The sequence below is a fragment of the Chlamydotis macqueenii genome, chromosome 2, assembly GCF_036417535.1.
Source record: "Chlamydotis macqueenii isolate bChlMac1 chromosome 2, bChlMac1.mat, whole genome shotgun sequence".
Classification (NCBI taxonomy): domain Eukaryota; kingdom Metazoa; phylum Chordata; class Aves; order Otidiformes; family Otididae; genus Chlamydotis; species Chlamydotis macqueenii.
In genome coordinates this window covers 97,952,249-97,966,313 of record NC_141557.1, presented here as the reverse complement: position 1 = coordinate 97,966,313, position 14,065 = coordinate 97,952,249, and the positions used below count along the sequence as shown (strand labels likewise).

The 14,065-nt window shown below is 42.3% G+C and overlaps 2 protein-coding genes across 4 annotated transcripts in view; one reads left to right on the top strand and one right to left on the bottom strand.

Moving 5' to 3' along the window:
• CTNNAL1 (catenin alpha like 1) overlaps nucleotides 1-13,244 on the bottom strand; it is a 58,079-nt gene extending 44,835 nt beyond the window's left edge. The window contains exon 1 of the mRNA XM_086740483.1: nucleotides 13,099-13,244. Within this exon, the coding sequence (XP_086596609.1) occupies nucleotides 13,099-13,224 (126 nt within the window). The 5' untranslated portion in view covers nucleotides 13,225-13,244. The remainder of the gene's footprint in view (nucleotides 1-13,098) is intronic.
• The window catches only part of ABITRAM (actin binding transcription modulator), a 301,888-nt gene that overhangs the window by 48,881 nt on the left and 238,942 nt on the right, over nucleotides 1-14,065 (top strand). The gene's annotated exons all lie outside the window — the stretch shown is intronic.

Here is a 14,065-nt window from a genome sequence, read left to right as displayed (position 1 = left end):
TTTTTTTTTTTTTTTTTTTTTTTTTTTTTTTACAACCAGCACCAGAAAAAGCACCTTTTCCCAAGTACTTTGCTGAAAGTAACATATATAGCCATAATATATCAAGATATACTTCATATTTAAGGAAACAAGCTCAGTTGTGGCAGTTTTTCAGCAGCTGTTTTCAGAGCTTTTTGAGGGCCTTCAGATACTGACATTTAAGTCATTATATGTTTCATGCACAGGAAGTATCATGACAGCATGCTTAGCTAAAAATACTCTAACATCTATTTATTATCAGTGTAATTAAGTCTTGCATGACAGAATTAAGTGATACTTAAGAGATTGGGTTTCAGGAAGTATTTATACAGAGCTATAAATAAAACCATAGGGAACATAGCTATTTCACAGCCAGTGCTACAAACACAAGAGTAAAACTGACAAGTCATGTTGGAAGATACCCTATCAACCCCCCTCCCTGGGTAAGTACCCACATTGCACATAGGATAATTTAACTTTCTGCTTAGTCTTCATTTTGTAGGAAATTCCCACAAATAAACTTTGTAGAAACTCAACTTTCAAAGTTTTCAAAGGCTGGGAAAGAGTAACCAAAATGAAATGCAACTGCATTAATTACTTATACACTAGCTAACTGTAAGAAACCATATTCTATTTATCCTGAAAAATGTTATTTGAAACAATTGCCTCTACTTTATGGTCACTTGAACCAGAAGTTTCTTCTACACGTTATTATTCAAAAAGGGCAAACAACTCCTCCTTGCAGAAATCACAGAGACCCCAACGCATCATTCAGGACCTCGAGTCGCTACTTCTGTAAAAGAACAGCTTCCAACAAGTGGTATGATCCTGCTACCCCGTATGTGTGTATTTTCCTTATACTGCCTCTGCACTGGTGTCTAGAAGGGCTGTGCAAATACGTTGCATGTCCAAGGCTGCCGAGTTCCGTTACGCTTATGGTATTGAGACTGTCACAGTTGTATCTTTACCTGAAGGCCTTTTAAAAGCATCTTCCCGTTGCTTTTGTACACATCTTTCATAAAAGCCTTCAGGGAAGCAAATGAAACAAACTACTTCAACAACCTGTAAGCTGGTTCACTTATCTGCGGGCAAATGCTAACATGCTTAGAGAAGCCTCAGGCAATCTTTCACCTGTAGTGTCTAACAAGCTGATAAGCCACCTCTGAAAAGGAAGGAACAATCCCGGACCTGCAGTGACAAGTAGAAGCTGACAAGCAGCCATAAGAACAGCCCTACCAAATCAGATCACTGGTATACCTAACCTAGTATCTTGTCTCCTGTAGTACCCAAACATGAGTGCCTACAAAAGAGTCCAAGAATAAAACAAGCAAATGAGACACCAGCTATATTGCAGTTGGAACCAGATTTTTGGTTAACTGCAAATCACATATTTCTATTTAAAACACCACTACATTTAATTGTGCACTTTTCACGAGCACAATAGCTTCCAACAGGTAGAAAATATTATTTGGAAGAGGCAAGAACGATCCTCTTCACCTCCTTCAGACATAGGCTTCAAAACCTACTTCAAATCTCTCTGCAAAGTTTGCCAGGAAAGACAGAGTACACAACTTCAAATTCAAATACACACCTCAGATTATTAGCACTACTGCTATGTACTTGTTACGCATTCTTGGAATTGTTAAGAGATCAAAAGAAAGGATTTAACTCACAGCAAGACTCTACTACAGCAGTGAATACCCTTTCTTTGTGCTGAACGCATTCCTAGAAAACCCAAGGGCCCTTTAAATTTCAAGATTCAAACCAAACACCATGGAGAAAATGATTACCAAAATGTGATACAGGTGAACTTGTTCAACTGAGACATAGTACTTTGATGACACCAATTTATGTCCTCCAGTGCGATTTTTTTTTTTATTTCGGGATTCGTGGGGTTTTTTTTGAAAGCAATGAAAACTCTGGAAGTGGTAGTTTTTGGGTTGGTTTTTTTTTTCCCCAATGGGTTTAAATTAATAACTTTTTTTTTTTACGTTATGAAAAGGAACTACAGAGAAACACACATGCACAAAAAAAAAAAAGGAATGAACACACTCTTAAGACATTATGTGGAAGTTTGATAATGTTACTTTAGTAACACTATTGTTGAGGATAAATACGCTTGCTTTTTAATGTTCACTTTTCACAGACTCCTTAAAATCAGAGACCCCCAGTAATCTGCAGATATGAAGCAGAAAAATACATTAAAATTAACCTGCACTCCTGCCATCCCCCCTTCTTTTTTCCACACATGGAAGAGAGGAGGAGGAGAAGGATCACTGGAGAACAGTCACCGAGGCTTGACCACCGATCAAAGCTACCTTGTTTACTCCTACTGTTACATGCCTTACAAACCAGAGCACTGCCCTATCTTCCCCCTCAAAAAAGGTGTCCTTAACATTCCTATAAAAATGAGTGACAATGATAAAGATCTTGATTTTCAGACAATTAAAGTTCCAGCTTTCTTCTATTTTTGAAAAAATGTATGGAAGTTTACAGACTGAAATATGCACCTTTGAGCAACTTGACATGAGTTGGCAAAAATCATTTTTCAAACTGAAAGTCCAATTTAACTTCTCCCGATTATGATACATGCAGATCAACAAGTATACTGAACACCAGAAAATACGTGTTTACCTATCATAAAATGCATCAAAAAATAAAATGGCCTTTACTGTACTTTATATTGTGAATTGACCTTCTAACACAACTGCTGTCTTAAAGTTTGCTGACATGCACAACTACCTCACTAGAAAAAGTGTACATGAGCTAAAAGATCCAACAATTGGTTTTAGGGGTGTACAAGCCAGGACATTTTCCTCTGCTCCTGTTGCCCTCCAGTTCAGTATCTTCTTATCCAAATGGGTAATTTCATAAACAAAGCTATTACCCTTTTTCATTCTGCACCTAGAAATCCCAGGCATGAGCAAGCCTAAGTAAACAAAATCAACTCAGAGGGAAGTTCCTTATTTAAAGTATACTTTCAGATGTGGTCAAAACAGATGCAGATGTGTTTTCAGCACCAGAGAGATGCAAGTTTCAGAAATAACTCAATTTACTAACATGATCAGATAAACCAAAAACCAGAGACTGAATGGCAAATAATTATTGTGGCTTTCCTCCCTAACTTGCCTTTGTTAATGTAACTAACCTACTGCTTGTGCAAACAATGCCTGAGCCAGCTTGAGCTGAGTACCGGAGGGGAAAAAAAAAAAAAAAAAAAAAAAAAAAAAAAAAAAAGCCACTGTTGTAGAACGAAAAATTCAGACATTGTGATGAAAGATGTATCAGGGACAACACACTAATACCACTGCAATTGAGAATTCTTTCTATTCACATCAGGACTGGCTCCTGAAGATGCACAAAAAGTTGCTTGTTAGTCCCATAAACAAACAGCTTCGCTGGTATGAATACCAGCCATCCAATCCATCTTGCACTGCATGTTGCAGATAGGAGGGTTCCTCCAGCCTTTTTAGAGAAGGCTTCCTTCGCAGCATTGTGACATACCACTTCAATTGAGAGGAACACCTGGTATTTCATCTTGAAAAGCACATACTTGCCCTAGGGATTAATAGAGAAGCACAGTGTGCTCTGGAAAAGGCTATGCAAATCCAACTACTATCCACCTCGCGGAGTGTAAAACAAAACAAAAACTTCATATAATCCAGGAATTATTATCTTGTTTATGTTAAAGAGCCTACATATTCTTCAGATTGCTTCCTTGAGTAGCTCAAGGGCAAAAAAAAACCTAATTCAGTTGGAAAATTTATGAATATTTAAACATAATACTGACATACAATACAGAATCTTTGATAATTAAAATGGAACATTCCATACATTGGTCTAATTCCTACCTGTTAACTACTTGCAACTTTGACAATATTACACTTCTAAAGAATCTTGACAAATGTGAATTAAAACAAAAAAGCACCCCAAAACCCACGTTTACAACATTATGTCACTACAGCACAATTTTACTTTATTGTTATTTGAAATTACATTATTTGTGTGGTTATAAGTGTTTATATTCATTCTGCTTAATACAAGAAGTCAATACAAAAATGTTTCTCTAAGATAAAAGCAACCGCGTATTTTTTCTATTCTTCCATATACATCTGAAAGAACCCTAGGATTTGCTCATACATGACTTTTTTAACTTGTGTTTAGTAGTTATCTTACCACTTGAAAATTCCTTTTATGTATAAAACCAGGAAATCATCCAATTCAGTATCTAGAGTCAATTAACAGTTACAAGTTGGCAATAGAGCCTATATCCCTGCTCATTTACCGCAGTAGTTTTAAACAAGGCTCTTGATGGAATGCAATACAACTCAATAAGTACAAATTACCATTCAAGGCTTTTTCTAGCAAGGGTTACGCTTTGTCAATGAATTAATAACCATAAAATAAATCCATGCAGAAAGCCATAGGCTCATAGTACTATCGAGCAGTTTCAGTAAACTATAATCAGAGTTGTTTGCAATCATTAATTCATAATTCATCCTTCGGGGATTTCCCTACCTAATCTGTCTAAAACCATCTGTTAACAATGCTGAATAGCAAGAAAGCCGCTCTAATTCTTTTTGTGCAGGATCACTGTGTGGCAGTTTTGATTTAATACTCATTCTGCTGGAGAACTACAAAAATGTGTTTAACCTATAGAAAAGCCATTAATCATATCTCATAAATTTGAAAGATAAGATTCCATTGAAAAAGAGCAATTGATTTTCAGCTACGTCAGTAATAAGCATCTTTCTTCAGCTACTTCAAATGTTACTCTGACTCATTTATCACATCAAAGAACAAGGTACTGAACATTATAAAACTGGAGCCAAGATTAACTCGAAGCCAATTTCACCATCCAAGGGTTGATAGAAAAAAAACAACCTGAAATCACAGCTGTTTCATGATAGTGCTGTTGCTCATGTGATAAAATGCTCAAGTGTAATTTTTCTTGTAAAGCAGAATATCATTACTGATGTTAACATCATTAATTTTTAATGTAACAAAATAATTTCACTTACCTATTTAGAATATACTAAAGTACTCCTGTGCTCCCCAGCATACTTAAAAATCACACCTGTAAATTATTTGCTATTTCCCTTTCACTGTTTCGTAACAGCCTAGCTTCAATGACTAAATAGCTGTTAGTTAAAAAACTAACTCCTCAGTAAAGGGAAACCTGCCACCACATCAGCCCAGAGATACAACTGATACTGTGACTGAAATAATCACGTTATCTACAGCCAGGTGACAAACTGCTAAGATTAACTTTCCTGCATAAATCAAAAAGAAAAAATAGGGCTCCTTTAGGGGCACAGAGTACCTAGTGCAGGCGGAACAACAATTGGGCTGCTGCAAGATTCATTTTTCAGAAAGACAACTTGTATCAAGTGCAGGATTCATAATATAAAACACAAGCTCACAACTTAACCCATGATGCCTACGGAACCAAAGGGAGGAGAAGAGTCACGGCGTTAGTGACTAATTGAAACTAATGAGGTACAGCTCTGCACCCAGGCAGCACACCATATGCTTCCAGACTCAACAGCAGAGTCAACGCGTATGACTCCACATCCATGACACAGTTTCTCAGCAGTACAGGAAGTAAACTAAGAACAGTTTAGCATCAGGATTCTTTCACCCAGTGCAAGTTACAATGCAAGCTCCTACACCATAATTGATAGTTTTATTACTCAACAGTACTGCCAAGTCTCAAGTGAGTACCAAATTAATTCACAAAGAAGAAAATCCTGGAAAAGGGGAGAAACAGCTTCTCAAAGTTTGCAAGTTACTAGAATTTTTAAAGTACTGAAGGCTAAAGACTAGCACCCAAGAAGCATTTTAAAAGGGGTGTGATCAGATTTTTTTCCTCAGATATACTGAAGAAAGCAATGAGTTTAAGACTAATATGGATTACCCTACTTGTTCCAAAAAGGATTTTTCCCATCCTCCAAAAAGAGCCATGAAAAGCAAAGTGCAAGCTCTGGCACCATACCAGAGCAAGAACAGCCAACAACATAAGAACCCTTTAGCACCTTAGAGGTGGGAAAGAAAAAGACCTAGAAGTACCAAAAAATGCCTGATGAAACAAGGCAGCCAAGGGACTTGCTGGAACAAATCTCTCAGTGCATCTGCTGCATGGGAAATGCAAATAAGTTGAAATGGATGAAAGCTTGGACTGAATGCTGAAGTTCAGGAAGGGAATGGGACTACACATATTCCTTAATTTTATCAATGTTGTCTAGAAAGTATATGAAGACACTTCTATTGAAACTTGAGAGGAGAAAGACAGAACGCATTTGATAGGTTAACAAGTTCAAAAGTAGGTATGTAATGAGCCAGCACTGCAATGCAATACTACGGCTACAGACATTCAAACATCAGCTTATATACAAGACTGATGCAGGATGTGGAGGAAAAAACAGGTAGGGAAAATACGGTAGGTCTTTTTTTTTTCCCCGCCAGTTTTTGTAGACTTACAAGAATAAAAAGCTAGTGATATAAAGCTAGAAGTCTAACAGTGGTCTTAATAGAGGAGAGTCTGGTTTAAAGCTGTTAGCAAAAAGAACATGAAGACAAATCCATGACTGAATAATTCCCAAGAATACTAGTTTTGCCGCTATTAAGTTTAGAAGAAACTAACACCCATTGAAAGGCATCATATGTATGTATGTCACATATATAAACCTCTTAAATTATTTCTGGCCAGTGTTGTTGCCACACATGCATACATCCCCCAAAATATAAGTCTTACGAAGCTCCTTGTTACATCCAGAAGAAATATCCTTCAGTAAGGAGACATGCTAAGGTCCACGTCTACAAGTATATTGAAGAACTGATTGAGTTGCTGTTTGGAATTCTGCTGCTACTGGGTACAACATGAGCAACCTAGTAGTTTCCAGTCACCTGAGGACTTCCAAACCAGTGAAAGCACAAAACAGCCTTCTCAAAGACACTGCTAGCCTACAGATAAATTCAAAGACCAGTGTCACAGAAAGGTAGCATACTGAACTCCATGTCTACAGTTTTACACTTCTCTCAAATTTCTCTTCAATAGAATATGCTTGTTCAGGTCCATGGAGAATAACATCAGTTCCACTAAACACACAGTAACTTATCCGCTATTACAGTCCATTTCTTCAGAAGTTGCAACCCTGATATAACTCAGTTACTTCCTTAACACAGCTTTGCCTCATGCCTCTGACAGAAAATACGAACAGAACAGTGCTCAACTACAAAAGAATATGAAGTGATTGCTACTCCAGAACGCATCTATGTGATGTACACAGAGAATCTGTGTGGAATCAAAGTGACTGAAAAAGAGGCTATGAAAATATTAGACAAAATGAACCAGAACAACTTGCCAACATTAGATATTATTCACTAAGATTTCAGTGGACTCAAAGATGAAATGGATTATATCAACTTTCTCATACAGTCTCCTGCTTAAAACTAGATTGACAGTAGGGGTATGGAGGTTGCCCAACACTTGTACATGGCAAATCAATAAGAACACAAGTAGCGGACACCCAGATAAATATGATGTACTGCCAAAAACCCAACACGGTTTTTGTTAAAGGAATTCTTGCCTCACAGAACAACTAGATTTCTCTGTAGAGACCACTGTTTACATGGATAAGGAGGCAGTCTGCTGAAAGAAAACCAAGAAACAAAGTCCATACCAAAGGTTTCAAAGGACACCAAGCAAGTCTCTGAATGAAACAAAAGAAGGCCTTTATATGAATATTTAACTAATTAAGAGATAGAATGATGAGAAGGAAGATGTAGGAAGGCAGAAAGTAAATGACTGCTTACTTTAATAGAGCGAGATGATCAGTGGAGTGTTACAGAAACCTGCACTGGGACATGGATTATTCTACAAAATCATAAAGAGAGAGGAGAGACAAGCAGGTAAGGAAATGATGAAAACTTGCTGGTGATACTAAGTTGATCAGGACAATAAATATAAGATCTGACTATGGAATTGCAGAAACATCTTGCAACACTGACAAAGAACAATATATCAGACCAAAAAAAAAAAATCACAGCAGATTAAAGTGATACAGATGGAAAAGTACCATGCTAGCTTCCTATATGAAAGCCAGGTCCTCGGTGACCATTACTCCTCAGCAGCAAGATCTTTCCATTACAATATATACCGCCATGGAAAAAAAAAAAGAAATACAAAAATAAATCAGACTTACAATGAAAGGGCCTTCCAGGGTTATCTAATCCAGCTCCCTGCTCAAACCAGGTCCAGTTAGAGTGTCTTGCTCAGGGCCTTGTCCTATGAGTTCCAAACGTCTCCAAAACTGCAGACTCTGTAGTTGCTCTGCGCGCCTCATCCAATGTCTGACCACTCTCACATTGGAAAAGGCCTTTTCTTATATCTCATCAGACTTGTCCAACTTCCGTCCATTGCTTCTTGTCCTATCACCATACATGTCTGGGATCAGTCTGTCTCTGTTTACTCCATACCTCCCCATTAGGTGGGTAGTTGTAGACTACAGTAAATTCTGCCATTGGCCAGACCAAAAAAAAACCAAACAAAACTCAGTGCAGATGGGAAAGTACCATTCTAGCTTCCTATACGAAAGCCAGGTCCCAGCTGACCATTCCGCCTCTCTTCTTGAGGTGGAACAAACCCACTTCCTTCAACGTCTCCCCTTATGTCACATGTTCCACTATGTCAATGTTTTCCATGGTACTGAGGAGCCCAGAACTGGGCATGATAGTCCAGATGCTGTCTCAGAAGTGCCAAACAACCTGCAGCCTGCTAGTTATACTCCTATTAACAACCCAGCATGCAGCTGGCCAGCACTGCTGACTCCTGTTCAGCTCTGTTCACTGGGCTCATTGCATCTTTCCCTGCAAAGATGCTCTCTAGGCTGCTGATCCCAGCCTGTACTGTTGGCGTGATGCTATCCTGGCCCAGACACAGCACTTGGTATTATTGCCTTTGCTGGACTTCACAAACTTCCTGTCAGATCATCTTTCTGGCCTGTCCCTCTGGCTAGCAGCTAGCAGTGTATGACACTCTCTCCAACTTGCTGTAGCGGAGTTCACATGTCTGTTGGATATGCTGGCCCATCATCCCAACATTCAGATCATTAATAAAAAGGTTAAACAGTATTGGCCCCTGTATCAGTCCCTGAGGAATGCCACTGGTAACTGACCAAAATAAAAGACAGAAAAGGTCACTGATTATATACAGACCTCTACCTTCATCCACTACAGCTATTCCAAAGTCATACCTTCAGTCTGAGAACTGGATCAGTAAGCTTTTCACATAAATGGGAAACATCAGCTGTTGGTTCTTCTTGGGCTCTAGTATGTAACTCCAGAAACTTCTAGAAAAACAGAATACTGGCAGAATGTTATGTAACATTATACACCTATAGAACATTTACTGAAAAGGGAATTATTTTAGCTAGCTTCAGAGAAAGCAAGGAAACAATACCATAGTAAACAATAGGTTTGTTTTATCCACCTCAAGGCATGTACCACTGTTAACTTACTCAGAATCTACGACTCACAATAATAAAATTCAGAAAAATTGGTATCATGAGTTTTTTCTAGTTATTTAATCTTTTATTTTTACTATATAGGTCAAGCCAATTCCAAAACCTCTGACAGGATCTCGGGTAACAAGGAAGTTGGAAAAATATGTTCAGTACCATGTGGGCACACAATCATTCTTCAAAGTGCCTACAGCAAATTGGGCTTTCTGAAGGTTGAGCAGTGAGCCATAATCACACAGGTCTACACTCAGGATGCTGTAGAATAGGTCATCCTCAACCAGAAATATCAACTTTGTCCTTTCAGGAACACAAGCAGATATGAGCTCAAAAGTTTCCTCTCAGTGAACTTTTTCCTAGTGCCTGATTGTGAAGGTTCACAAAAACCTATTCTTCAGTTTCTCAGAAGGCCTCCTTAGCACAAATCTAGACAGAGAGACTCCTACAGCTGCGAAGATACACGAGTGCTGCTAGACTGGCAGACAGGTACATAATGGCAGCTGAGGAAGTCGTTGGTGGAGCCACATCCTGCAAAGTGCTTTTTTTTCCCTGTCTTCGTCTTTCCTCAACTGTTTAAATGACTTGTTATTAAATGAGTCAGCACTGACCACTTTAAACACCCTTCCTGACTTGTGTTGCCAAGAACTTTCCATAAAAAAATAAAACCCAACATAATTAGACTGGAAATGGGTAGCAGCAGCGAAGGAGATGTCTCGATTTTAAAGAATGCTGTACTGTTTACGTGTGGAACACTAAACTAAAGGCACCTCTCCAGGAGAAGAGTATCCTACTTGTTCTAAAGAAAACTGTGGGGTTTGACCCTAAAAGCCATATTTTCTGAACTGCATGCCACATGCTTTGCACAATACTGTAGAATGTTTCTCTTCACAGTACAGATATGTAGACAGGGGAAAAGAAGTGTTAGCAAATATGCTTAATGTTGCGGCTTAAATCTGCTGTCTTCTTTCATCACTGATGATACTATTAAAAAAGCGCCATATCAGAGTCCAAACAGAAAATGAAGACCTAGTTTAACTCTGTAAATAAAGTTTTCGAACCAAACTTACTAATAAAGATATCCAGTAATGACTCTAAGGGTAATCTCTCCTGGGAAAATAGGAATTTCCACTGGGAAAATACGAATTTTATACCACTACTAGCAGCAAATATACTCTGATACTATAAGAATCTACAGAATATACGTCATAAGAAAAATCAAGCTGCAAAGTCCAATTAAAAAAAAAAAAACAAAAAACCAAACAAAAATAACCCTCACATTTGCTGAGTAAGAGCAAGCGGTCAAACACACATTCACAGTATTACACAGCAATTAGGACGATGTACTATACAGCACATGAATTTAAATAAATCAATGCAGTTGGGTTTTTTTGCTTTAAGAAAACAGGTCTAGCTCCACAAGAGAGATTCAAAGTGAGTTTGTCAGACAGGGCACCTTTTGTTTCCTCTTTGCTTAAAGTAAGTAGTGAAAAGCAGTAGCAACATTCCGACTTTTTTTTTTTTTCATTAGTATACAAGTATCATGTAGCGCTTCTCAGCTTTGAACAAAAGGGGAAACTGTGAAGTTACCTTCACAGCAAGAACAAATCCCTTTGCAAGTGTACTTCGTACAATCAGAAAAACAAAGTCCTGAGCATTATTGCTGATACATAGCTTATGCAGAATATAAAAAAAAATTCAGAGACTAAGTACTCTATAAACACCCTTTCTGCATAAACACCGAAACAAAGCCAGCCAGAGGTCCCCTACTGAACAATCCAAATGAAACAGTACAGACAGAACTGATAAACCAGTGCAGTAAGCGGAGCATTTTATCAGGCAAGCGTGGGGAACTACTGACGATACCATCGGTAACTTCAGCCGGAATCTGAAGCAAGCTCAGTGCTCAGGCTTCAAGGGAACAAGCTCATCTGACGTCTGGAGCGCTCTACCAGGAAAGGAGTGAGCTCTGAGTGTTCACAAATGCTCCCCTGTACACAGGGGAAGTGAAAGAGGTTTAGCACTTCTGGAAGTCGCAGTCATAGGTTTTGTGGTCAATGAAGAATCATACATGACATACTACATGTGCAACAAATCCACAGAGAATAAGACCACTGTTCTTAAAGTATTAGAGTATTCCAGAATCTGTACATCTTCACAGATATCTGTTAAAAGCAAGAATTTAACATGTTCAATAAAGTTCAGGCTCTGCAATTGGAGGCATTCCTGTTTGTTCTTAAGCTTCTTAAAGGCAATCTATTTTACCTCTCTCAACCGTTTCAGGAGCAGAAAATTCACTGAACTTTATCTTAAATTTTACTTTGCCTTGAAACAAGGGGTTTAACCCCTGCGATGGGCTTCTTGAGACTGACTGGGATTTCTTCAAACAAAGACAGACAAATTGCCATGGCAAGCACGGAAGCACAATTATCCATCACAAACCCTTCCTGCAGCCCAGCTGTACAAACGCAAAACAAGGCTTGCAACAGTTCGTTTCTAGACGGGCTATGATGGTACAAACATACCGAGATCTCACCAGGACTACTTCTTTTTTGTGTAGCTGTGTCACATCGTTTAAAGATTTTGTAAAGATAGGTTTTGACCTGTTAACTTTAATAATCAGTGCTCAAAGTAGAAAAATACTATTCGGCAAACACTGTGCTGTTTTCATGCATTACTTGTCAAGAAAGAAAAACGTTATTGAGTATATCAAACTTCAGTTTTGTAACCAAAGATATTAAAAAAAAAAAACCAACACTAAAACCGAAGTGGCTGGAACATAATTACTTAGCAGACCACTTAAAAATTGTTTATTTGGGTTTTTTTTTAAGCTCAATTAGCACTGTGCGGGACACGTTATGAGGTCACTAAGCCACAGTCTGCTTATTATTTATCTTCTTAAAATTGGGGTACTACCCTCAGGTGCGGTCAGAGCTGCAACCAATGCAACGCTCGGGCCGGACCGCGAAAACAAAGCCTCGCCAACATTCCTCACCCTCCCCCCTGCCCCCGAAAGCCGACCCGCTCTCACCAGCGCCAAGCTGCGAGAACAGAACGCTCCCACGCGGGAAAGCCATCGGGAGGCCCGGGGAAGGCGGGCGCGGCTGCGGCCCCTCCGCCGGGCCGGGCGGCGGGAACGGTTCCCGCCGGCCCCGGCACCCCCGGGGCTGTGGCACCGCCGGCGGCACCGCAGCGCCCTCGGGCCAGGGGCGTTACGCAACCGCACCGCGATCTTGCGGGGAACTTCGGGGCTTCTCCCGCGGAGGGACGAGCCAGCAGCATCCCCCCTCGCCCCCCGTCTCAGACCCCCGGCCCGGCCCGGCCCGGCTGGCGGCATCGCGGACCTGGGACGCGAGGGAGGGAGGGAGGGAGGGGGGCGCGGCTGAGAGAAGCCGCCCCCGCCCGAGCGCGCAAACTTCGGCGGCGGCCGAGCTCCGTCCCAGGTAGGCGGGCGGGAAGGGGACAGCGGGGCCCGATCCTCGGCCCTTGAGGGGGTGGGGGAGCGGAGAAGGGGGGGGGGGGGGGGGGGCGGGGGTGTGTCAGTCTCGCGCGGCAGCGTTCTTACCTGCGACACCAACGGCACCAGCGTCTGCTCCACCGAGCGCGTGCGGATCTCCAGCCCCGCGTCCGCGCCCAGCCCCGACGAGGACGAGGAGGAGACGCCGCTGCTGCTGCACGGGGACGTGGCCATGGCGGGGCGGCGAGCCCACCGCCACCCGAGCTCCCACCCGGCCAACTCCGCTCTCGCCGCGCCGCGCCGCACCGCACCGCCCCCTCCCGCTGCCTGCCTGCCCGCCCCTCCCCCGCCCACCGGGGCACCGCTGCCCTGTCGGGGCGCCAGGCGATGCCGCGCGCGCGCGCTCGGCCCCCCTCGCGGCCCCTTCCCCGCCCCTTGGGACAGGATTTAAAGGGGCAGCGCCCCTTTCGTCCCGCTCTCCCCTCCGCCCCCGCCCCAGCGGAGGCTCTCGGCGCGGCGCCCCCTCCCCTTGCGACCCCTCCTTTGCCGCGCTTCGTGGGCGCGTGCAGCCTCACGCCCCTCGCCTCCCCCTCCCCTCGGAGCCAGCAGCGGAGGAGGAAAACCGGGGCTGGTCCCCGCCGCCGCCGCTCCCACCGAGAGTTTCCCCGTCGCTCCCGGCCAGAGACGGGGGGGGCGGCCCGGAGGGTCCCTGCCCGGGTGGGGAAGCCGGACTATAGCGGGGGCTGAGGTGGCTCTGAAGGAAACGGGAGTCCGGGCCGGTAACCGGCCTTGGACTTCAGCAGCACCGGCTAACGGCAGCCTGGGGAAGGGGGCGAGGGAGAGGCGGCCGGGGAGCCGCTGTCTCCTTGAGGAGCGTGGAAGTCAGGATTTGCGCGCTTTGTAGCATCTGTGAGGACTGCGGAGCTGCCTTAAACTACATCCCACCAGCTTCTCTCAGCAGCCTCCAAATAAAGGCGGGAGGAGGGGGAGGAAGGCTCTTCCTGCCTTCCCACGGTTTGTATTCCATACCTGGCACGCCAGCTGCTTCCAGGGAACAGCTATCCTGCTGTTATCT